General features: G+C 42.0%; 1 protein-coding gene across 1 annotated transcript in view; it reads left to right on the top strand.

Annotated features, from left to right (window-relative positions):
• The window catches only part of LOC136843714 (methylmalonyl-CoA mutase, mitochondrial-like), a 418104-nt gene that overhangs the window by 81554 nt on the left and 309612 nt on the right, over nt 1–26938 (top strand). Inside the window, exons 4-5 of the mRNA XM_067112308.1 lie at nt 21–204; nt 19679–19813. Of these exons, the coding sequence (XP_066968409.1) occupies nt 21–204; nt 19679–19813 (319 nt within the window). The remainder of the gene's footprint in view (nt 1–20; nt 205–19678; nt 19814–26938) is intronic.

Below are 26938 nucleotides of genomic sequence, written 5' to 3'. Positions count from 1 at the left end.
TTTCTTTCATGTCTTTACAGATATGATTCTGATAATCCAAGGGTACATGGTGATGTTGGCATGGCAGGTGTTGCCATAGATTCTGTGGAGGATATGAAGATGCTTTTCAATGATATCCCATTGGATAAGATGTCTGTTTCTATGACCATGAATGGTGCTGTCATCCCCACCATGGCAATGTTTATTGTAGCTGCAGAAGAATCGGTAGGAGCTGCATAGAATTAAATGATGATGTGGTATCTTGATTTCTACTAATATTAAAAATAATATTTTTTATTCATAGTTGACCGCAAGTATACACAGGTAATTCATTCCAGGACTCCCATGCATCCCTGAAACAATACATGATCGCAAACCCATAATGTAATAGAATACTGTACACGACCCAGTCATTCAAACAACCTTTTCATATGAGTAACTTACAAAGTAATTACATAGCTATAGTTTCTATCTCACGCTGCAGCCTTTATTTAAAAAACGTGATAGCACTTCGATAGTATAGTGTAGGTGACAAGCCCCACCCGCTAATGGGAGTACTGGAAACGACTTACCATTCTGTTTCCTGCCTTGCTCACAAGTAACATCGGGGGTTTGCTGCAACTTTTGTTTATTGATTGTCGGTTGTATGGCTGGATTTCGGTAAAGTATTATTTCTTATTTGAGTAGCATTCAAGCTTTAATAGCTTTCAGAATAATTTTTTCCAGTTCTTTGGTTATAATTATGTCTGATTCAAATTCACCTAGTTTTGCTATAGTAGCAAAAGTTGCAAAACAGATTAATCAAATTTTCATATGATTCTCATACAATTTGAAGTAAATGTAATGGGCAGAAATATAGTAGGGGGGAAAATTTCTACTAAATGTAATGATTAGCAAGAGTAGAAGGTACTTCATCTCAACTAGACAAGTTACAGAGGGATGGGAAAAGGAAAACGGCCACTAGAGCCTAGAAACAAGCTTCCCTTAGCCTAATATTCTACCCTAGCCTAGGTTAGAAGATAATCTCTTCTATTCCTTCTTCCCCTCTTCCTGATTTTTCTCCTGCTACTAGCCCTCATACAGGGATAAAAGTGAATATGTCTGCCTCAATGAGAAGCAAAGTTGTGATGTGCAGGGAGAAGAAGAAGAGGAATCTCCAAATGGAAGCTCTTCCTTAGGCAGTTATGGCTAAAGTGTAAATGAACAATCTCCCAACCTCACAGAAAAATGAATGGATTTTTTGTCTTCGGCAGTGGTGTCAAGTTGATTCAATCTGGACATTTCAAAAGTGGTATAGAAAGTGAAATTGTTCAAACTGGTTCATGAAATAGTAATTAGCTACATGAGCCAAAATGAGAAAAATGTCTTCGTAATTCCTAAGGTGAAACAGAAAAAGGAACAACTAAGAGTGCCTTTTTCAAGAAAGGATGATGATGAATGATTAAACCTTGAACATAGAAAAAGATTCAAGTTGTTGCATGATAAGAAAATAAAGGACAACGGGCTAAGGAAAATTTTGACTGTTTGAAGCACTCTGAGTAATTCTAGAAGGTTCACTACAGTAGTTGAAATAAGCATGGAATTAGCAGGACGCTTAGAGGAGAGGAGTTGATTATGGTGGAGACTCAAAGAAAGTTTAAATCAAAACCAGTTTAATCTGAACAGAAAAATCAATTAGAAAGTCACTGCCAAGTCTGGAGGTTGCCTTGACTTGTTTCAGAAGGTGATCATCAACTCTGTTGAGAGTGCTTAGGAAAGATCTCATGGGATTGATGGAGTGACGAAAGGCAGAGTTGAGAGTCACCCACATAAAGAAGGTGCCTGAGAGCATGAGAAGAAAGGATATTTTAAACTAAACCTGTCAGGGCTAACCCAAGAATTTGAACTCAGTACACAAGTTCTCATAGAAAAGAAACACAGAAATCAAACATAGCATCTGTCTATTTCATAAAGAGAATGGTTTGAACTGCTTAGGAGACCTAATGTCCTATTGAGATAGGGCAGAAAATAAACTTAGGTAATATGTATCGAACCTGGGAGGAGTTGAGAGGATACAAACCATTGATAGGTTGAACCCAGAAAGCCTGAAGCTCAAAGAAGGGAACAAGAGAAGAGTATGATTCCTGGAACTGTATAAGACATCACCTTTTATGCAGTACTGAAGACTGGAGATGCCTCCAGGAAAATGAGTAATTGGCTAAATTTCTGAGGATGGCTGGAGGGAACTTGTGGTTCTTCAGGTTCTTCTGATGATATCATAAATGCTTGGAATCCATAGAAAAACAACCCTTAACTTTTTGATGTTTATGTTTGTGTGTATGTGTTTCTCTGGTATCCATAGGCTCTCCACATCCCCAGACTCCAGGACCAAGCTGGAACTCGGGGGTTCAAATCCTGAATTTGCTGAACGGGACCAGCTACTCTAGGAATGCCAAATGTCCTCTTGTGATCTGCCATTTCTTTGCTGTTTAAGAATGGTCAGAGACTGGACTGCTCTCTGAAGGCCTTAGTACCTCATTTGGAATTTTGAAGGCTGTACCCAGGTAAATTGCTAGTGAAGCAGGGGCACGTTTCACTTTGCCAGATTAATCTGAAGGCTCTGATGATGGCAGATGGCCAACAGAGTTACCAGACACTGTTAAGGTTAGGGTTCAGAAGGAAGTGACTTGGCTGAGCCAATCATCTGAGTAGCAAAAAAGGCAGATGCTTATATTGTAAGCCAGTCAAGACCTGGGCACCATCGCAACCCATAGCACAGGATCTTGGGCTAATACACTTTTCCCAACCAGCCAAAGCCAAGATTATGAAAATATGCATGTCTGAGGTCCAGGGATGCCAAGAAGCAACCATTTTTTATGGCTCTCCTTAGCAAGTTTACCCTTTCCATCTCAAATGCTGTAAAACTTGGAAATTTGTTAAGCTGTGCCAGGTCGACCTATTACTGGTCTCCAGCCACTTGAAACCTTTGAAACTACAAATAACTGTAGAAGCCTGATGACCCTGGCTGAACTTCCTTAATGGCTCCTTTATTTAGCATCAGTTAGACCTCCTTGTCTGGGCAATGAACAAGATTCAAACTGGGAGTGGGATTATTTCCAGGAGGGGAGGCAGTAACACTGTCACGCTACCTCCAATACTCAGGGCTTGACCCTGATGGTCTACCACTTCTACAAACAACACCCCCTACTTGTGGAAGAGGTAGGTGATGGGGGCTGATCTCATTTCTTGCTGCCCCCTCTGTTTGGGGACTTTGAGGTAACTCTAGTTCCTGTGAGGGAAAGAATATCTTAAACTTCCCCTACTGGCTGAATCTGTTGACTGAGTATGGTGGGAAGGGTAATCTCAACTGGAAAGCATTACTCTGTTGATGCTAGGTTACTGGCCTCAATTTCTGTTGGAAAGGCCTTACTCTGAAGGGGAACTTTCTTTGCTGTTAGCCGCTTTGTGTCAACACTGATGATGCCAAAGAGTGGGGTGTTCTCTTAGAAACTGTTGCTCATGTAACTAAGTTGATCAGTTTTCCCAGGGAAAGGGAAAGGGTCTAGGAGCCTAAGGTCCTAAACTTCCAAAGGTCAGTTAGGGAGAGTTGGTCTCTGAAGGCTGAGTCTCACCTCTTCATCATCAAGTAGGTTAAGAGGTAGAACGGCATTTGCTTTAGGAGAATGGAGACCATCCCTAACAGACAGGTCATCCTCCTAGCCTTAGCTGTGTCATGTGTCAATGTGTTCTTATCATCAAAAGAGAGCTCATCCTACCAAGAACCCATTGTTGCTAGTTAAAAGCAAGATTGATTCTGCTGAAATGTCCATTAAAAGAGAACACAGTGTTACACAGTTTAATGAATTTAACTGGTTTTTGCAGTAACGTTCAAATGTGTCTCCTGAGGGAAAAGAGTCACCACTCACAGTGAAAAGGTGGCCTGGGCAACCCCTGCTGTTGCTGCTGAAGGTTTCCTAGGCTGGGGATCGTAGTCATGTATTTGGTAGAATCTCCTTGATGTCAGATGTGGTAGGATGGACAAATTAGGTGGAGCCCATAGATTGATTGTATCCCCTCATATAACCATGGCCCTTCATCCTCTGTGTGACTCTCGAGAGAATTGTTACTAGCATTTTTTCTAAAGGCAGGGCAAAGCACCTCACTGTTGAGCTATTCTCCTCGTGCTTAAGTTCAGCAACTGATGTTTCTTTGGATAAAAAAAAAAGAGCGCTGTTGAAGGTTGAGGATGCCACAGCTCCAGACCAAGACCTCCCCAAAAGAGGATTCACCTTGCAAGGCATTTAGATCCTCTGTGGTTCCTCATCAGATTCATTTACCAGTACAGTACCACCTGGTCTTGAGAAGAGTTGAACCATGTGTTCTTGCTTGGGATCTGGTTTTGCTTCCCTTTCTATTACTGGGAAAGTGGGGACCTGCAGTGTTTTCTCACCTTGGTGTGTCTGTCCCTGCTTCCACTTCTGTAGGATCAATTCCAATTTATTCTTCATTGGCCTGGTGAGCTGTTGTCACTCTCCCAACCCTCCAAGGATGGGAATAGATCCTTCCTGACTCTTCTGTAAATCCTCTTTGAGAGGTAGTGTGTGTTGTGTCTGCTGTAACCACCTTAGAGGATGAAGGCCTGGAGGTTGGATTCCTGTCACTTGGTAAAGGGCAAGAGTCTTCATGAGGCTGATCCACTGGGATTTTTGAGGGGGTTGTATTCCTTTGGGAAGGTGTCCTGCCAGTGAGGACAGTTAGACAGGCTGCCAGGGCTGTGACAACCAGACTGGTGCTGCCCTGGATAGGATGATGCCCCTTTTTGCATACTAGGGAAATGTGTTGAAGACAGGCAGTTGTGTCTGTTATAAACTAGACCAGGTTTTGACTTGAAATGCTGTGACAATTTTTTCCTGAATCCTTTCCATAAATACCTCATTTACTGAACTGTTGTCCCTGGAGGTAGTAGTGTCATGTCACAGTCCCATGGTGGCAGTTTGGCAGCTGTAGTTCTGTAGTGGTTATGTGAGACCTGGGAGAAGGCAGCAAGGTTGGCAGCATGAAGGCTAGGATTGAATCACCCTGGTATGGGATGATATGATTTCATAGCCCGGGGTGAACGGGAATGCCGGTAGGCAAAATGAGACCAGGATGTTGTAGGTGCCTCATTCAATGGTACCCTCTGCATTACCAACAGAGATGGATGTTTGAAGAGTGGAGACCTTATGCCAGCTGAAGAGTCCAAAGATATATTATTAGGTATCTTAGGGTGCAGTGTTTATATACTCTTATCTGCATTTATTAGAACTGCTGGTCTACATCTTAAGACCAAGTATGTCATTTCCAACTAATGCTGTTGTTTCCAACAAGAACTGTAGCTGAGGGTCTCTGTTGAGGAAGGATATAAGAGCTGCTTATTTTAGCTGGCAGGCCTTGTCATGCAAACTTTGGCATATAATTAGGTAGAAAAACATCAGTCTTGGAGCTAAAGTTCACAATCACATAGACAACACTCACTGTACTTGCCTCTTCACTTTTCAGAATAATTTAGCTCCAAATATACTGATATTTAATCGGAGCAAAAATTATTTCCTGAAAACATTGCTGTGAAATGAGCAAAACAAGAGGAATTCTACAGTCAACCCCCAGTATTCAGTATAGGGACCACAAACACCCACGAATCCGCAAATACTTGACATCCCCTTCTAAAAATATGTATAACTGGCTATTTAAATAGTTAAAAAACCAGACCCCCTCTAAAAATGTTTATAACTGCTTTTTTAATAGTTCAGACACCAAGTGTATGCCTTAAACTATCATCCTACACAGACTATACCTTAAACTATTATATAAAGCACTTTAATATAATTTGAAAGCAGGCATGGGTCCAAGTACAAGTACTTGTACTTGGACTTGGCCTTAAGTACAAAATTTTGAGTACTTTACTTGTACTTGAGATTTTAAAATTCAATGTACAGTACTTGTACTTGGCCAAAAAGTACTTGAAAAATCAAGTACTTTTAAGTACTTTTTAAGTACATTACATACTTAGTAGGTTGTATTGCATAACTAATCTTATAACAAAAACTGCACTAGTAGTGACAATAACCTGACTATAATATGTGGATTTTTATTATAATGAATTATGTATTTCAGTAATAAAAGGATTTTGACAAAGGAAAGATCTATTTCTGGGGGAAGACCTGTGTCAGCCAGTGAAATATCCATTCAGCACATATTTCTAGGTAAATTCAATGCTAAATATACCAGAGAAAAGCTAAATGCAAAGCTGGGGTTACTACCCCCAGTGCGAGCTCCGTAAAATGGAGTCGTGTATATGAAAGGGTGAGTTTGTCACTATCACAGGCCTCCGCCCTGTAGACATTCCCAATCTCAAAAGTCCCCGGAGCGAGGTGCCGTTACAACGCCCGCACCGCTCCCTGACCATCAACAAACCAGCCGCCATTGGCATTCCATGTTAGCACCCCCCACCCAAGCATGGTATTTTATCTAGGGGGGAAAAGAAAGATTAGAGGTGGGTCACCGGGTGACACAGGTCTTCCCCCAGAAATAGATCTTTCCTTTGTCAAAATCCCTTTTCTGGGCTCCGACCTGTGTCAGCTGGTGAAATAATAACAGAGAATTAAATATACCAGCTTGGTGAAGATCAAATGAAACTACTGTAATGGAAAGAAATAAAACTATTAGTCCAAGTGAGACTTTAATTACCCAAGACGAATCCATGAAAGGACAAAAGAACAGTAAGATGTGGAAACCATGTCCCACAGTAAACATGAAAAACATAACATTAAAACATAATTAAACTATACTTAGATGCTAACAAAAGTGGACAAGGACAATATGCAACATGGTCAGGAGACAGGCTGTGAAGCATGCCTGACCCACAGGAGACGGTAAAGGGAATAAATGAGGCAGGTAGGTGGGAGAAAGAGTGACAGAAAAGAATGAAATATATAGTGGTATCATTCAGAGGGAGGGACAATGCTTCCTGCCGCCACTGTGGGAAATTTTAGAGCCTCTAGGGATTTCATGTAGTGGCGTTTGAAAACCAAAGGTGATGTCCAACCCGTATATTTCTTGAGATCCTCAAAATTCATATGATGGAAAAAATTAGTGGAGGTGGCCACCGCCCTAATATCATGAACCTTTGGAACTGAGTCTGGGTTAGCTTGTTTAATAAAATACAAAATCTGTTGTCTGATGGCCTTCATAGAAATAGTTCTTCCACCTTCCCTCACAAAAAGAGGGCCCGAAGTTATATTAGGGGTTCTGTCTAAATAGGCCTTCAAAGTAAAGACTGGGCATAATGATAGGTCTTGTGGAAGGAGGATAACCTTCCAGGGGGACCATCTATCTCGAGGATCTTCGTTCTTAGCGAGAAATTTAAGGTGTGGGGCAAGCAGAACTTCTCCTGACGGGAGGAAATCAACATGGTTCGGCTCTCTAGAAAGAGCAGACAGCTCAGAAATTCTAGCACCTGAAGCTAAACTAATTAAGAATAAGGTCTTCCTTAGCAAGTTTAAGAATGAACAATCCTGATTATCAATTTCTGATGCTAATTTAAGGACGTCATTTAAGAACCAGGAAACCGTGTGTGGACTGGTTACTGGTCTCAAGCGAGCGCATGCTCTAGGGATTGAAGAAAAACAAGATTCTGTTAAGTTAATATTAAAACCATGTAAAAATATCTTTCTCAAAGCTGATTTGGCTGTAGTAATGGTGCTAGAGGCAAGACCTTTTTCGAATAATGACCTAAAGAATGAGATTGCAAGGTTCCTGGTCATTACTGTTGCTTCAGATTCTTTCAAGAAGAGTGCTAATTTCTTGACTGCTGAGTCATATTGTCTGATTGTAGATTCCCTTTTGTCTGATTCTAAAAATAGAGTATTAACTGGATCAGTATTAGCATCTTTCTGAGCTGCAAATTTCATGAAATCCATAAAGCTAGGGCATTTTGTACTCTTGAGGAAGCTGACACAGTCCAAGTTTGTACTATTTGTGTCAATTTTGGTTTGGGGATCTGTATGCATCGAAGCTTCAGTTCTAGAAGAAGAGGAAACCAGTTGCTCTTTGGCCAGTTGGGTGCTACTAGAGCTACCTGGCCTTTGAATGTCCTGAGTTTGTGCAGGACTTTCATTAACAGGTTTACTGGAGGGAACAGATAGATCCTCCGCCACTCGTTCCAATCTATCGACATTGCATCTGTGGAGTGAGCCAGAGGGTCCAGGTTGGGAGCCACATAACAGGGAAGTTTGTGGTTGCATTCTGTTGCAAAGAGATCTACTTCGAGACCTGGGACCTGACTGCAAATCCACTCGAATGATGTTTTGTCCAGGGACCATTCCGACTCCAGCGGAATTGTCCTGGACAGGGAATCTGCAATGACATTCCAAACTCCTGCCAGATGAGTAGCTGACAGATGCCACCGGTGCTTGTTTGCTAGGGAGAATATTGCTATCATCACTTGGTTGATCTGGCTCGACTTGGAACCTCCCCTGTTTATACAATGCACTACTACTGCGCTGTCCAAGACCAGTCTGATGTGGATTAGTCTGGTTGGGCGCAGCTTCTTTAAGGTTAGAAAAACTGCCATTGCTTCCAGAACATTGATATGGAACTGGCGGAACATAGTGGACCATGTTCCCTGCACTTTCTTGTGTTGAGAGTATCCTCCCCACCCGCTTAGATAAGCATCGGTGTGAATCACTAATGCCGGAGGGGGAAACTGGAGTGGTACTGACTTTGATAAGCTCTTGACTGTTGTCCAGGGCTGGAGTCTCTTCCTCAGAATTGGCGGAATTAGAGACACCTTGTTTCTGAACCTGATGTTGGCACGCCTCCGCCATACCCTGTTTATATCTTTCAGTCTGGTTTTCAGAAGTAGATCCGTTACTGAAGCGAACTGAAGAGAACCTAAGACTCTTTCTTGGGTACGGCGGGAAGCTTTCTTGTTCGTGAGGAACTGTCTGGATGCTTTGGCTATTTCTCTCCGTTTGGCCGGCGGAAGAGATAGTTTGTGAGAACGTAGGTCCCACTGGATCCCCAACCACTGAAAGCAGCTCTCCGGAACTAGGCGGGATTTCTCCTTGTTTATTTGGAAGCCTAGAGATTCCAGAAAACCGATTACTATGGTTGTTGCTTTCCGGCATTCGCTGGCGTTGGGTGCCCAAATGATCCAATCGTCCAGGTATGCGGCCAGCATGATCCCTTGAGACCGTAGTTGTTGGACTACCGTATCTGCCAGTTTGGTGAAAATTCTGGGGGCTATGTTGAGACCGAATGGCATGACTCTGAACGAGTATGCTTGCTTTCCCAGTCTGAACCCCAGATAAGGAGAGAACCTTCTCGCAATCGGGATGTGATAATAAGCGTCTGAAAGATCTATAGAGGTGGTTACTGCTCCACAGGGTAGTAGGGTCCGAACCTGCGAGATTGTAAGCATGCGAAATTTGTCGCATTGAATGTAAGAATTTAGACGAGACAAGTCTAGGATTATTCTTTGTTGACTGGAACCTTTCTTCGGAACACTGAACAGTCTGCCCTGAAACTTCAAATGTCTCGCTTTCTTTATTACCCTCTTTTGTAATAGATCCTTCACAAAGTCCTTTAGGACTTTGGATGGTGACTGATGGAACCTGACTAGGGGAGGAGGGCCTCTGTTCCAACTCCAACCCAAGCCTTTGGAGACTATGCTGTGGGCCCATGGACTGAAGGTCCATTGGCCCCGAAAATGATATAACCTCCCACCTACCTGAGAGATCTCACTGGGTGGGAGATGGTCTGCCTCCTCTGATACCTCTGCCTCCCCTCCCTCGGGAGGAGGAGCGAGACGCCGACCTACCTCTAAAGAAGCCTCTGGCTCTGCTTCCCCTGGCATTTTGGTTAATTGCCCGAAATGCACCTTGGCTTTCATATGAGACATTGAAAGCTGGGGATGAAACATATGTAGGGGCAGCGAGGGAATGATGAGCTGGTTGAACCAGCACATACTGAGGTTGAGGATGGGCTCGAGAGGTTGAAGGCTGACCAGCTGGGGAGACCGGAACAGCCTGCAGAACAGTCTGGGCAGGGAGCCTCTTGAACCTCTTCCCAGGTTTGGGATGAGGTCCGGCGGATTCCGTCAGCTTCCGTTTGTAGGGGAGACCCCAACGGGAGTGGAGACTCTGATTAACCCTGGTCGCTTCCGCCAGGACCGCGTCCACCTCTTCCTGGGGGAAGAGATTAGCTCCCCAGATAGAGCTCTTCATGAGCCTATTGGGCTCGTGCCGGATAGAAGCTGCCGAAAAGATATGCTTCCGGCAGTTCATTCGAGCCGTGATAAAGTCATGAAGGTCCTGCTGAAATCCTGCTAGGAGGGATTTAGTCAGAACCTGGAATAGGGCGTCCTCATTGTAGACAACCGAAGTTGCCTCAGCCAGAGTCAATGAGTTTAAGGATCTGCTCAGCCTGCCCTTAGTCTCGGCTTCAGCCTTCAGGAGCGAGTCCGGGATCTTCGGGAGTTGCTCACTGAAGAGGGAAGAAGTGCAATCGGGGTCAAGTCTTGTCACTGTAAAGGTGGCTGGAGCTCCCTTCCAAAACTCGGAATCTCCGGGGAAGACCAGAGAGGTGGGATCTGTCTCCCGGAGTTGAGGAAGGGGCTTGCCCTCCATGCTCGTCTGGCTGGTGAGCAGGGCTACCTTCGTCGTGCATGGGGTAGGGATAGTCTCCCCCAAAGAGAACATCGTGAACGTACCCTTGGCTGGGGTAAGTTTTGTGTTCTCCGCCTGCCACTCCGTCAGCGTGCGCAACAGGGTGGACTGTGCCTGATCCCTCGGGAAGATTACAGTCTCCTTTGGGACCTTATCCGACCTAATCCAGGCCTCCTCCGTAAGCCTGGCATAACCTGGCTAGGGGGGCAGCAGACCAGGAGGGAAGAACTCTAGTTCTTCCAATCTGCGGGTGCCCAGGCCCTCTATGGTAAGGGTGTCTTCATGCTGCGGAGCATGAAGAGCCAGGCGCCAGGGGTTTCCCTTATCAAAGGGAGGAAGACCGGAAGCGTTCGGAACATCCAAGGATCGAGCGGCCGCTCCGCCGCGCATAAACCCAGAGATCAAGGTCTCCTGGGTTTTCACCTTCTGTGTTAGGGACAGCATGGATGTGTTGGAAGTAGACAACTGGGAGGAGAGTTCTGATAGTTTGTCATCAACCCTCTTGTCTAACTTCTGCATAAGAAGCTCGGCAAAAGCTTCAGCATCAAAGGAAGGAAGAGGTGGACTCTCCTTACTTTGTTTAGACCGTGCACCTTTCCCAGAGGAAGAGGCCTTGCTCGTAGACGGCACGGGACTAGGAGCCCGTGACGTCTTCGAGGGAGCCCCGGAGCGGACCTTCTGGGTTTTGAGGGTCTTTGTTAAGGTCTTTGTTTTCACCGACTTAACCTTAGGGACGGTAGACCTTGAACCGTCCATAAGGTAAGAGGATTTCCCAAACCCTCTGAAGGAAGAAGTAGAAGAAGAAGGAGAACTAAAGAGAAGATCATCTGCCTCACTTACCCCCCTACCTGCTTGGTGATCCAGGTCTACGCTCATCAGTTCGAGGTTGATGTTGATTGCAGCAACCTCTTCCGTAACCTCTCCGCAAACGGCCACTTCTTCCTGGGAGGGTTGTGTCATCTCCCGGATCCCAGCGATCAAGGGGGCAGCTACTTCCTCCAGGACCGACGCTGAGACCCAGGCGCCGGGGTAGAGGATGCTACAAATGTCTTGGGAGAAGACGTAGGGCTTCCCCGACCCGACGTTCCTCCCAAAGCCGCTGACCCAGGTCTTGAGGGTCAGCAACGAAGAGTCGCGGGAGCTGCGGTCAATCTGAAAGAAGGAGATTGTCAACTAACGAGATCTCCCACTCCCATAAAATTATCCACAAAATACGCAAACTCAAGAAAGAACAATGAACCGGAAATCTATAGCTTACCGATTCATCCAACACTCGCTCATACAGAGCGTAGCACACTTCACATCCATTGGGGTGCCAGACGATCAGGCCCCCGACATGAACAGCGCAGCCGGAGTGGGACCTGCACACCTTGTGCCCGCAAGCCTGATGCAGGACCGCCGTACACCCCTGCTCTTGACAACGCACCATCTGTAAGTGGACGGACGATACATGAGTATGCTAATAAAACACGCCGGAGTAGAGTCTTAAGATAATAAAGACTGACGGAGCATGCAAAAGTCTGGTCAGACCCCGCCGGGAAATCCCGGTGAAAGGGTGGTGTATAACTATCTTATACATGCTAAATAAAAGGGACCGCCGGAGTAAGTCCGGAGAAACTAGAGGTCCATCTGAGAACTTGCGTCAAAAACTAAATAACAAGTAAACAATCAAAATGAATGGTTAACTTTAGTCTAAACAAATAAAAGGATTTCCACTTGGTGCCGGGGGAGTCGAGTTACACCATAAGTATAGTGACGGCGGAGGAGGCGTGGTGAGCGCCGTCCGACCACACACCATACCCACCGGAGTGGTTATCAAGAAAAGAGGGTAACGAGAAGCCCGACAACCTGGCGGAAGACACTATAAAAAGATCTGGCCAAAGTCAAGATAGAAACCCAGAGAGAAGGATGATGTTCTAAACAAATAGAATGGGGAATCAAATAAGGACGATAATAACTAGCAGACGGCGGACATGTAAACAGAAGACAGTCAGGTGGAAAACTCTAACTGGCTACCGTAATTATTCTCCACGGGGTGACGGTCCAAGAGAACGACTACCCTGGCTGGGAGAACTTGTCACACACTGACGCTAGGGAAAGGAGGGGGATAGGCCAATGGAGGGGACTTACTAGTGGTGGCCAGAGAGTGAGAGAGCACCCCCCGGACGCCTGAAAGCCCACTCCCCCCTTCCCGAGGAGCCGATCATGAAAGAACGACTACCACGGAAGGGAAGAAAACTATGAAATCCTCCAAAGGGACGCAATGAAATGGTAATCAAAGAATGGTGGCCGGGGGTGGGGAAGCACCCCCAGACACCAGACGAGTTCTCTACAGGGTGCCGATCAACAGAGATTGGAAACCCTGGGTAGAGAGAACTAGGGAGAACCACTCAATGCAGAGGAAGGGGTAAGGAATGTAGGCTACTGAGGAAATGGGAAGGGCTCAGAGCACCCAAGACTTGGCATGTTAACGATGCATACGAAAACAAGCCAAGGGTGGAATGGAGGAGGGAGGGGAGGGGAAGGGCGGTAGGAGAGGGGGGGAAACTCACGAAGCTGGGATGCTGTCCCGACATCAACAGCTCGGACAGGGGTAGGCTACGAATAAGAATACCCTCGCTATTCTAGCTTAACCTTCCTAAAACACCCATCTGAACCAGACGAAATCATCAGGAAAGCGCAGAACATGAGACCCTCCTACACACCTAACCTCCCTCCGTAATAGGAGGGAGCAAGAGCCGCAATGTAGCCTAACTTCCTAGGCTAACCTGCCGAAGCCGACCAGTGGCCAGGGAAGGTAGCCTGGGAGGGAACACGGGATCCATTGACTAAGGCAGTAAAAGATAACCACACAATAATATATCGTATAACAAAGAAATAATTTAAATAATAAAAGACACATATAGAAGGGTGATCCAAACCAAACGCGATATGAGGCGCGGAAGGTAAAATGGCCGACCCTTACGAGAAATGTAAACCAAAATAATCCAAAAATATCTATGTCATCCGTGCGCAAACAGGATAATGAAACTATAAGGCATAACTGTACCATCTCAGAAAATATACCCGAGAGCTGGAGGAGGTGAGGGTGCAAAAATAAACTAAATAAGACTGAATAATGATCCCAAAGGCAAGAGGGGTAAACTCGTAGCCTTAGAGACAAGAGGACCCGCACCTCCCCAGGGAAGGGTAAAACAAAAGAACTAAATTTTAATAATAAGTAAATATGAAATTATGCAAGACATACGTAAAAACATATATAAAAGAAGGGGGGAACGAAGCCCCACCAAGACCCGCACCGAGACTGAAAGTCACATGAGGTCGGTAGCAAGGCGGCCGAGGCGGGCGTTATATTTATCCCCCAAATTATTGAATTAGGAGGAAAATAAGGAGCCTCAACCGCCTAAAATAAAAAGGGGAGATGGTACTCAACTTAGAAGAAGACATATCCTGTGTAGAAGCCATCACATAGAAAAGGAAAGGCCAAAAATAGCGCACAAGAAAAAACACAACAAGTGGAGACGCGTGCTAAAAATGGAATGACAATGGCAGCTGGTTTGTTGATGGTCAGGGAGCGGTGCGGGTGTTGTAACGGCACCTCGCTCCGGGGACTTTTGAGATTGGGAATGTCTACAGGGCGGAGGCCTGTGATAGTGACAAACTCACCCTTTCATATACACGACTCCATTTTATGGAGCTCGCACTGGGGGTAGTAACCCCAGCTTTGCATTTAGCTTTTCTCTGGTATATTTAGCATTGAATTTACCTAGAAATATGTGCTGAATGGATATTTCACCGCCTGACACAGGTCGAAGCCCAGAAAAGATATACCCAGCTTAATTCAAATTATTTAACATCTACTGTTGTGTATCAACAGAATATCAGTCAATTTTCATGCAATCAGTTCAAGAATGAACCTGCTACAACCTGTTGACTTCCTGTATGCATCTGCAGGCAACATGATCAGTTCTGTAGTAAAGTAGTTTAGTCTTTCAGTAGCCATCATTCATAGCTCGTGGTAACACTACTGAGTCTCCTGGGACAAGCCAGTTAACCATGGAAGATTTCGTTACAGTTTCAGACCCAAAGAAACATGGGGCACATGGTGCTCAATAAAAGCAACAGGATGATGCACTAGTGCTCTTTGTGGCGTGCGATCTTGTGCTATTTTCTGTTGTTGAAAGCACTTACTTCAATGGCTTACTTAATTCAGCTGACCGTTGTTATCAGATGCCTACACACAAGCACTTAGTCAACAAATTGCTACAAGACAAATTCTCACAGGTGAAGGAAAATGTTGAACAAAGTCTAGGGAGTGTAAAAACCATATGCATAACACTTGATCTCTGGTCTAGCCATCAGATGAGATCATACTCTGGAATCACAGCTCATTACAGTAGAAACTGGTCATTTAAAAATGTAGTGCTAGCTCACAAGCGCTTCCATGGACGCCATACTGTACACAATATCATGGAAGAGTAATGAGCAGGTCATCAAGGATTTTGATATAGGCTCCAAAATTACAAACATCATAACTGACAATGCTACTAATATGGTCACTGCATTTTCTCTGCCAGGATTTCCTGATCCTGTCTCAGAAGCAAATGATGACACTGATGAAGAAGAGGAGGATCTCAATGATTTGGATGGTAGTGGTACTGATTCTGCTGAACTGTTGGAAGTTTTACCAGCTGAGCATAATTTCTGCTTTGCACATACATTGCAACTGGTTGTGAAAGATGGTTTCAGAGAAGCAGAACAGTTAAATGTTATACTGAACAAAACATCAAAATTGGTTTTTATGTGCATAAATCAACAAGAGCAACAGATGTTTTAGAAGGAGAAAGAAAATTAGAATCAGGTTGTGCTACTTGTTGGAATTCGCAATTAAAGATGATCAGATCTTTTCTGAGAGTACCTCAGTTGGGAATGGTGGACCAAAGCTTGGTGCTTATGACCAAAATATTCTTATTGACATGCTAGAAATTTTTGAGCCATTTGAGGAGGCCACAGATTATGCCCAAAGACAGAATTCTGTTTCCTCTAGCCTAGTCATTCCATGTGTGTGAGGGCTCAATTTTCATTTGGAGAAAATGCAATCTAAGTTTAACAGTGGTTTGATATTTGGATTGAAGAGGTCATAACAGAAATTATATCAAATGGCAACAATTCTTGATCCAAGATTTAAATTAGATTGGTGTTCTGAAGAGGAAAAGGTGAATCTTAAATCTTCTGTCATAACTGCATCCCAGTTTATGTCCAAAGATACTACAGCTTGTGCAAGCATGGATCCTGCCACAGACCATACAGAAGATACACCAGGACCTAGTTCAACTGAACCAAAAAGTAAGAAACTGTTTAGTTTTATGGGTAACCCAGTTCGACAATCAACAGATGTAATACAGATTCAGGATCCCAGCCATGCATTTCAGAAGAGAGAGATGTGCTAGCATACTGGAAAGACCACTGAGAACCATTTACAACTCTTGCTTAGATGGCACAAAAGTATCTATCAGTCCCTGCTTCTTCTGCCCCAGTAGAAAGGATTTTCAGTATTGCAGGAAAAGTATCTCGCTCAGATAGATGTCGTCTTACTGACAAGAATTTTGAGTCTGTGATGTTTGTAAAATGCAATAATAAATCCTACAAGTAGATAGTAGAGAACTGGTAATCGTATCAAAGAGAAATATAATTTTGTTTAGAACTTTTCTGAAAAGTATAATTTTGTTTAAAGTTTTTCTGAAAAACATAATTTTGTTTAAATTATTCTGAACAGTATCACTTTTTTTTTTCTTTTGTGGTGGGAATCTACTTTGTATTACAATATTAACAACAGCATTGTAAAATTAAATTGAAAATAAAAAAAAGATTTTGTCCTTGCCTTAACCTGTGGGTAGACCAATTTTGATCACTTTTGTTCATTAAACCATATGAAAATCACATCACCTCTTTCCAGCACTATGGGATAAGGTTCACTGACTTATACTGTGAGAACTACTCGGGTATAACTTTTGGGAGGCTTCTCTTTATAAAGGCTGCTATAGTATAACACCAAATTTTCTCTCCATTAGATACAGTATTTGGTTGTGAATTTTTGTTAGATATTTGCTACTGATTTTAAATCAAACATATCACTAGTAATGATAAAAATCTGCTGAAATGTACTTGTACTTAAGTACATTGTCAAGTATTTGGACTTAGACTTAAGTACATTGTCAAGTAGTTGGACTTGGACTTAAGTCTTAGGCAAGTCTTCTGTACTTGTACTTGCTCTTTTTCTCAGTACTTGTACTTGTCCACAAGTACTGTCTCATGTACTTGGACCCATGCCTGTTTCAAAGTCATATTACAACAGTACCCTTAAAAATATATGGCTTACAGCTAAGTGGGAAAACTATTCAAGTAACCCTTATTTTCAGGTACATTCATTTTCTCTCATACAGTATTGAAGCAGTCCAATTTTCTTTGTACAGTACATGGGTTGACCATGGGAAGTTAATTACTGTTTACAGCACCTTAATATGTAAAATGCATTGAAAAAAGAGTATGTTTTATTGTTAGTTTGCTGTGGTTACATTAATATTAATGTTAGAAAATTAGTAAATCATTTTTTATCATGAGAAATATATTTAGTCATGAAAATAACATGAAAATACAGTAATTAGTGAATATTTCTCAATGAAAAAAAAGCTGGGAATTACCAAATGTTTTGCGAATAATTTGGTGATAAATTCCACAGAAAAATCTTTGCATAGGTGAAGCTGTGAATCTTGAACCGCGAATAAGCAGGGATCGACTATAAATATTCCCACGCCAGGTTCTGGATAATTGAAGGCTTAATAAACACTGATACTGTAGTATGAAACAAAGAAGGAGTTTCAGTTTAAGTCCTTCCCCCACCCAAAAATAAAAAAATCATGAAAGGAGACTTGGGAAATGGTTCCCTTCAACACCCATACATACCAGTAAAGGATTTGAAAACTTGGGACAAGAATAGAGAGCAAAAATTGGAAAAATCTAAGCACAAGAGCAAGAGGGCACAAAGGCACACAAAGATGATCTGGAAGAGCACTGCTGAGATGTTTAAGCAATGGAGTCTCACAATGAGATGTGTGGATGTGAACAGCAGTAGGAGGCAGGGTGGTTGAAGCAGATGCGTTCTTTTCAAGGTAGCGATATAATTGTGATTAATTTTACGTGGAATAAGGCATCATATGATTGATGGATTGTATTGAACAAACTATGATTTTTCTTACATTACAACATCAGATATAAACTGCTAAAGGAAAGTTGTACAAAATCAGTCTACAGAAAACAGCCAGTAACAAACTGTAAAGCAAAAAGCTAACTTACTAACAGCATTTGTTAGTTAAATACAAACACTGACACTAAGAATAAGAATATGACATTATTGTACTACAGAATCATGGCAAATATTAACAAATCAAAGAGACCGAAGAGCTCAGCATTATTGAATAGAGGCATAATAGAAATTACTTACAGAAACTGCAGTTCTCTGAAATAAGTTTCTGTTTATGCACTTAAAGCTGATCATAGGTTTCAGTGAAAATGCTATTAGTGTAATGAATGTTATCAGCATTAGGAAATTGATCAGATAAAGAAGGAATGAGAGACAAAAGTGAAAACTGGAAAAAAAATAGTAATCCTGAGTATAATCCTGTAGGTGTACACACTAAAGAGTGATTTGGATCTAACAAGAACAGAAAGACAGAAAGAGATGGAAGTACATGTGCCAACTTACCTGCACCACCTGATCCACTTGATCATCTTTTTTCTTCTGCATGACACCAACAAAATCTTTTAACCAGAATTATAAAGAATTGAAATTGAAGTTCTATGGGGAGACAAGATGCAGGAATTGAAACAGGTTCTTATTGACCTTCTGTTTGCCTCCAAGATGAAAGAAGAAAGGTTCACCTTTCCCCTCTTTGGGGAATGAATTAATCAGCATATCTAGATGTATGGGAATGTCTGGGGTGGCATTCTAAAAAAGAAAATAGAGATAGTGAAACAGTTAAAGAACCACCCTGATGCAATCCAGTACAGTAAATCAAAAAGGCGATCATTTAAGAAAAGTAATTCACACCCTTAGTGAAAGCCAACAGTTCCAGTCTCTAAGAAAAATACCTCACAAATTGAAACAGAAAAGGAACAGACTAATGAATACTAAAAATAAAGCTCAAGACACTTTCAAGCTCTGGCAATGGTTGGATACTATAGCCTAGAATACTGCTGTGAGGCTGTTAAACCCATAAGTGTGGCTGTCCCTTAAGACCAATTGTTTTGTATGTAACCCAAACCCATAAATAAGTAGCTAGTGTACTTTACAAGAGACATTATATGTAAGTTTTTACGAGGATACCGTTCACTCAAACTCCTCAGTGAATTAATTTACAACTTTGACGTGGTGGAAGTGGAAACTTATTCATGTGCCTTGTTGTGAACATAATTTCAGATAAGTATAACTCAAAAGCAGAACCCTTTGACATTCTTGAGAATGTTATAAAAGAAATGCTTTCATACTTCATAACGGGCACTTTTTCTGACCCACAAAAGGATAGTACTGTATTCCACCAAATAGATTGTGCAGCATTGGGATCACCTCTCAGAGTCCTATTTGGCAATGTGTTAGTTGCTGTGGAAGAAACAGTTATCCAAGCAACCAAACATGCTGTTCATCAGAACCCCATCAATCATATGCCTACATATATGGTCGTCAAATGTCCACATATTAAACAGTCTTTTGTCTAACAGATAGAAGAAGAATGGGAGTCACACAGCACATATGCCTCCTGAAACATCAGGGGTGTTTATAGCATAAGTAAGTTACGGGTTTATGCTTATGAGATATGAATCTTTTAAAGTTTTCCTTTGTTATAAGTTTTATTAGCCTTAAGTTTCCTTATGTTAGTCACCTATGTATGATGTTTGGACTGTATTAAATAATGATGCCTTGCTTTTATGTGTTACTTATATTCTGCATATACTTCTAGGGTGTAAAACAGGAACAACTCTCAGGAACAATACAGAATGACATCTTGAAAGAATTTATGGTGCGCAACACATACATATACCCTCCAGAACCATCTATGAGAATCATTGGTGATATTTTTGGATATACAGCCAAGGTGAGTTTTTGTGTTTTGTTGTATTAATTAAACAAGAAACTTCTTGATTTTTGTTGTTGTCCTTTGATCATCTTTTGTTTAAATACAGGGATTCTGAAAAATTTTCACAGTCTCATAGAGAATCTGTCAATTCTCTGTTTAGAATCTCCATCATAAGAGACAATAATGGAAATTTATTATCTCAGTTATCTGTTTGTGCACCATCTGCATATAACTGCAACCCACCACAATATGTAAGTGGATTTATATACAAAAAATTTAAAGAACTCTGGTTTGCATGCTGCACGGATGAAAGAACATGATGGTAATGCAGTTAACAGTTCATGTAGCACACTGATAAAGGGGTATTGGGGAGGAAGGAGACCAGGGTACTGTGCAGTAATTGCATTTTGGGGGGAAGGCTGAGAGAGCACTCCTCTGCTTGTGAACTTTGCTTCCGTTATTGGCTCCTAAGAAACAGTATCCTATACAGTACAACAGCATTTTGTTTATCGCCTGTGAGTGGCTGATAGAGATGCTTCATGGCTGTGTCAGAAATTTCATTGCTGGGAGAGCACCCTTCTGCTTGGGAGCTTTTGCAACTGTTACTGGCTCAAAAGCTACAGCATTGTATACAGTATTATTTTGTCGATCACCTATGAGTGGCTGATAGAGATATGTCATGATGACGACATGGAAGTTTTGTTCTCTCATTGGCTGCTTGTGAAGATGCTCTGAACACCTCAGTACCTCTTCGGACCAGTTTGCTACTTTGGACCTCCTTTGTGTAAAGTTAAAGTTGAAAAAGTTTGATGGTTTCAGTCCTCCCACAGGCTATTGCCTCTCGGGCGGATGTCAGCCTGGTAACCCCAACCCCCCACCATGTCATCACTCATGCAGTAACCATCCGGTAGACAGTCTCACTATCCACCCCTTGAAGGGAAGGGAATGCTGATCCCCGAGATTACGAGGCCAACACGTTACCAACTGTACTAGCCAGATGGCTAGTGTGTAGATTAAGCTACTCTGCTATACTCCAATAGTAACAGTGAATTTATGAGTGCTTAAATTTGGAAACAAAACAAAGACAAAAAATATAGGTAAAACATAAGAAATTAACATATTTCCCAGCATCGGCCTCAAAGGCACTCCAACTTTTGACTAGCGAAATTTTGAAAATTAAAAATTAACATTAAAATAAGGTGGTAATACTCACAAGTTGAGTGGTGTGCTTTACACATTCAGCCATCTCAAAGCATTGAAGAAGTGTACCAGAAGTGGTACAGCATATTGATTGTAGTAATTTTTTATTTCTTTAATTTTAGAAATACATACTTTATTTTGTATTTTTGCAAGTTCACTGGTTTTAATATTAACCCTTAAACGCTGACTGGACGTATCGTACGTCGACTAAAATTGTCTGTCGGGTGCCGAGTGGATGTACTGTACGTCGACTACAAAAAATTTCAACCTTCAGTCAACCTTGACATGACCGAAATGGTTGAAAAATGCAATTGTAAGCTAAAACTCTTACATTCTAGTAATATTCAATCATTTACCTTCATTTTGCAACAAATTGGAAGTCTCTAGCACAATATTTGGATTTATGGTGAATTTTTGAAAAGAACTTTTTCCTTACGTCCGCGTGGTAACTTGGCCGAAAATTTCAGAAATTCTTTTGTCATTTTGTCATAATTTTTGCACCATTTTATATTAGCCGTTACATAAAGTTTTATATATGAAAATTTGTGCAATTTCATGTAAAATACAACAAAAAACAACCCATGGTTGTAGCTTTTATCAGTTTTGAAATATTTTCATATAAATCACGATAAGTGCCAAAATTTAAACCTTTGTTCAACTTTGACTCGACCGAAATGGTCGAAAAACGCGATTGTAAGCTAAAACGCTTACATTCTAGTAATATCCAATCATTTACCTTCATTTTGCAACAAATTGGAAGTCTCTAGCACAGTATTTCGATTTATGGTGAATTTTTGAAAAAAACTTTTTCCTTACGTCCATGCACAGTAACTGCCGAAAATCTCAGAAATTCTTTCGTCACTTTGTCGTAATGTTTGCACCATTTTATATTAGTTGTTACATAAAGTTTTATATATGAAAATGTGCACAATTTCATGTAGAATACAACAAAAAATAACTCATGGTTGTAGCTTTTATCAGTTTTGAAATATTTTCATATACAGTAAATCACGATGTGCCACAGTTTCAACCTTCGGTCAACTTTGACTTGACCAAAATGGTAAAAAAACGCAATTGTAAGCTAAAACTCTTACATTCTAGTAATATTCAATCATTTACCTTCATTTTGCAACAAATTGGAAGTCTCTAGCACAATATTTTGATTTATGGTGAATTTTTGAAAAAAACTTTTTCCTTACATCTGAAAATCTCAGAAATTCTTTCGTCACTTTGTTGTAATGTTTGCACCGTTTTTCTAATGTTACATAAAGTTTTATGTATGAAAATGTGCGCAATTTCATGTAGAATACAACAAAAAATAACTCATGGTTGTAGCTTTTATCAGTTTTGAAGTATTTTCATATAAATCATGATAAATAAAAAAAATTTGACCTTCAGTCAACTTTAACTCGACCGAAATGGTTGAAAACTGAATTGTAAGCTAAAACACTTACAGTCTAGTAATATTCAATCAATTACCTTCATTTTGCAACAAACGGGAAGTCTCTAGCACAATATTTCGATTTATGGTGAATTTAAAAAAAAAAAAATTTTTACGTCCGCGTGTTACGAATTCATGCTTCATTTTGTGATAATATTTTCTCTGTGTTGCTTTGATCGTTTTACAATTTGTTATATACCAAAATCATTCCTTTTCCCTTTTTTGACCTCTTCTCTGATTTCTGACTTGATTTCTTGTATACATCAAAGATTACGTCCACCCGCTTGTACCGAGCACCATAGGATTCCACCTTTGGGATGATGTCTTCTTTGGCATAGTCATTAAATGTCTTTGAAGTACGTGGAGGTGAGGCATTGATAAGTGCTGAGTCGTCAATGATGATTGTACCTCCCTTTGGTTCTCCTACTAGGACATTCACTTGCGCTTCAAGAATTTCAACCAGCTGTGACTTCTGACACATATGAAGCTTGCCGCTGTCACTGAGAGATGCAGGGTATGACTGATTCTCGTGCTTGAAGAATTCTTGCAAGTCACACTGTCTATTCTGGCTTGAGATGAACAGTTGTGAGAATAACTGACAGTCATCTTTTAGGACTTTCTCCTTAGAAATTCCCTCAGCCTGTTCTTTTTCGAAGAATGGAACAGGGTTTTTCTTGATTGGATGATAGAAAAGACTTTCAGCTTCATCCTCTGGCCCTTTCATAAATGATAGGAACTGCTGTTTGCCTTGCCGGTGATGTGTAGCTACCATTTCAGCTAGAGTTGGGTCTGCAATGTTCTTTGTATCTAACACCATCAGGTCTGCTGATTCTTGGAATGGGTTACCCATCTCCTGCATCACTGCAGAGAGTGATTTCACCTTTCCAAAGAACGATTTCTGGGCACTCGGTGTCTGCTGCTGTATGTTGCATCCTTCATACCAGACATGGCCTCGTAACCAGCTAGTAGACGACTAACTTTAGGTCCAGCGACCATCCACCTACGAAGTGCTGAAGGGTCTTCTGCCAACTCAATTGCTCCTCCGTCACCTTTGATCGCTGCATTACTGTGCTCGTGCGCTTGATCAATCGCCATGCCAGAGAATTCTCTTCTCGACTTGTGGATGACGAAGTTACCATTGTGAAACTCCTTGGCCACGTCTGGATGTTGTTGTTGGAGTGACATCATATCTCGGAGGTGAATAGTGATCCACCGGGCATAGTTAACATTGTTATTTGCAAAGAAGTACGGCATCAGCTCTGAAAGTGCTTCACGGTACAAGTTGAAGTCTCCTTCTCTGAATGAGCGGATGGGGGTGAATATCGTTAGTTCCATGTCCAGCACCAGACTCCAGAATTGGAACTGCAGACTCTCTTTCTTCCATTTTTCACACCAATCCTCAAAGGTTATTTCTGATGTGCTAGACTCTTCAGAGCAGAAATCATGATATGCCTTCTTCATCAGTTTGTACAAGCTGCATGCTGTAATTTGGTGTGCTTGTCTTGTCTTTGCGACACTGGATGCAGACAGGTAAGACTCTGATGTACCAGATGAGGCCACCCCTGCTTCCACAATGGCACTGGTCCACCTACTGTCTCATAGTAATGTTCCTATCAATCTCAGTGAAGCCATTTCTATATGAAGGCCTCCGAACATGACAACGAACTTGTCCTCTCCATATTCTTGCCACTTCCACTGTATTTGTTTCGCCAGAGCATACAACGGTTGGTCAGCAGCAATTACAGGTGTCTGCTGTGGGTTCAAAAAAGCCTCTGTATCACGGACCTGCTCCATGGCATGCTTGATAGTTGCAACAGTGTGCCTGGTCTCGCCACATAGGCATCATTGCCGATATGTTCACTTCAATGGACGGCTCCCTTTCTGTGTTGTATGATATGCTGACCATGTGATGCTGACTGCATCAGCCACATTCTCAGTGAGGAAAACTTCCTCCAGCCAAGAATATTCTTCTTTCAAATGTGACCTGATTGACTCTGGTGCTGGTAAGGATTGGCTTGCAACTGGAGGAGGATTGGGGTTTTTGGTGATGTATGTTGGTCAAATATTGGTGTATGTTTCTGGAAGCTCTGGAACTTTTTTAACCTTCATTTTTGACTCTATATCTAGTTTGAGTGGCTCACGTTCATCACCAGGATTTCCTGTGTTTGGATGCTGGAAAATGGACACACTTGTACTGTGTAAAGATGTTTTAGCTGTGGTCGCAGTCGGATTATGATCTATGTTGTCAACTGCTCCAGTTGTGAACAAATTCTTTCTCAAGACTAGGGGACAGATTACTCCATCTTCCACATACTGTGCAACAGCTGCTTCTCCTAACTGTGCTGAGATTTCTAGGACTCGGTCATATGATATGCTGAGCCCATTCTCATGGAGCATTTCAATTACTTGTCTCTTCCTCGTCTTGGCAAACACATACAGGCCCATGTAGACTGCAAAATGTGGCTCCCAGTCCTTGGAATGCCTGTGGACATCCGTTCCTTCCTTGTATTTGGCGAAGCATTTGTACTGTAGAAGTTGTGATAGGGCAAAGTCTGATTTTGACGCTCCATGATGGAGTTGGGACTTGATGTCTGCACCATGTTCGATCATGCATACAAACTGAAGCAGTGATGGTGGCACAGCCTGTTCTAAGTCTTTGTCATGAAAATAGCTGCTGAAATTTGACTTCTGATGGAGCATGTCTTGTCTTATTATCCCAGTGGCTTTTGCTAGATGGGTCGCTTCACCATAACGGGATGCTTCTGATAGGATTGAACCTACGTCAGTTTCAACAGCCAACAGAACTTCTCGTCCTTGGCGATTAGCTTGCAGCTGTGGAATGTGCAAAAGCAGCTGATCCTTGAGTCGAGTAGGATGAACATCAGGCGAGTCAACACCAAGTTGTTCCAGCCTTTGCTTGTAGAGCTTGGTCAAATCAGCAAGCTTGAAAATCCGTGGCCTCTCACTGGCATTTTTTATCTCGCAGATGTAGGTGACTAGTTCAGAGAAAGCAATTGGATATGCATTCTTCCAGTGTTCCTGTGCTTTTTCTTGCTCCCGCACCTTTAGGTATGCCCGTTCTTGGTTATACAATGCCACCAAACAGCCAGGGTGATATTTCACTTCTTGGGCTACAACATCTCCTGCACTTAGTTTGGCAAGAAGATTTGTATCATTGAGTGTTTTGGCACATTCATTTATTTTCTTATTCATTTGCATTGTCATTGCTTCTCTTAGCTCCCCTCCTTCAGTTTTGCAGAAGAAGCATTCTTTTGTTTTAGTTTCTTGGAGCTTTCGTGGAATCTTACTTCTACCCTCATCACTAGTACCTACATGACTTGCTCTTTTTTTAGCTCTGTGTAACTGCGTTGTTGAACAAAAGCCTGCAACTCTCATAATATTGTGCCTTATTTTTTCTCAACGTTTGCTCTATCCCAGAACCTTCATCAAGTCTTGCAGGGTCTAGCTTGATTGGTAGCGCATTGAGAAAGTGAAACAGAGGAATATTCTTTGCCAGGTTCGTATATCCATCATCCCCTCTTCTGGCAGGATTGGCCTGGGGAGATTTTAGATCTTCTTTCGTAACCTCCTGACATAGGCAACACTTGGTCCAGTCTGTTTTCCATGATCGTCCAGTAGAGTTCGCATCCATGATTACGATGACGTTCAGGGTTGAGGGTTTATCCTTTTACCACCCTGTGCATGTAATAGTATAATATGCCTCCTTATGTCCTGTAATATACCATAGGCACTTTCCTCTATGGGATACAACTAGGCTCTTGCACTGTGCCATACACCTAGTCCGGTCGTTCATCCAGTGTCATAAGTCCTGTGTGATCTGCACACCATCCAGATAACTAAAACCCTGCTATCCTTGGTTCGGCTCTCCCGCGCTGGCACGTCCTGTCCATTCAGGTGTTGCTGCCTAACTGATTTGGGGTTGATTAGGCAGCATTTGGGATACTAGTAGGTTGTTGCAGTATGATGCCAACATAAATTTCCTACTTAGCTGACACTGAACCCCATGCTGAATTTCACAGCAGTGATGTCACCAATGTGCCTTGGTAGTGCCCGACAATCACTCCTTTTAACAGTGCCTTAATCATGTTATAAACTAGAAAATGTACATCAGCAGGCTTAAAAACCTAGGAATCCACACTCAGATCATGCAATTCGGACAACTACAAATATTTCTAAGCAAAACATCTTCGGGTGGTTATTTTGGCGGCCATCTTGAAAAATGGCTGCCATTTTGGATTTTCAGTTGGCCAGTCAGGCAGATTTGATTAGTATCCTTTGGAGAACAATTGTGCCAAATTTGATGCTTGTATCATCATTTGCACGGTTCTTCTAAAATATTACCCTTATCTGCCCCACTAATAAGGTTACATGTTAGAGTTTCTGTTTTATATAGCCTATACATTTAGAGTGATCAAAATATACTGTAGTAATCTGGATTAGGCAAGACCTATACTAGATTAAGTAAGAACATTTTAAGAAAT

This window comes from Macrobrachium rosenbergii, chromosome 12 (assembly GCF_040412425.1).
Source record: "Macrobrachium rosenbergii isolate ZJJX-2024 chromosome 12, ASM4041242v1, whole genome shotgun sequence".
Classification (NCBI taxonomy): Eukaryota; Metazoa; Arthropoda; class Malacostraca; order Decapoda; family Palaemonidae; genus Macrobrachium; species Macrobrachium rosenbergii.
The sequence above is the reverse complement of the archived record's forward strand: the minus strand, read 5'-3'. Positions and strand labels throughout refer to the sequence as shown.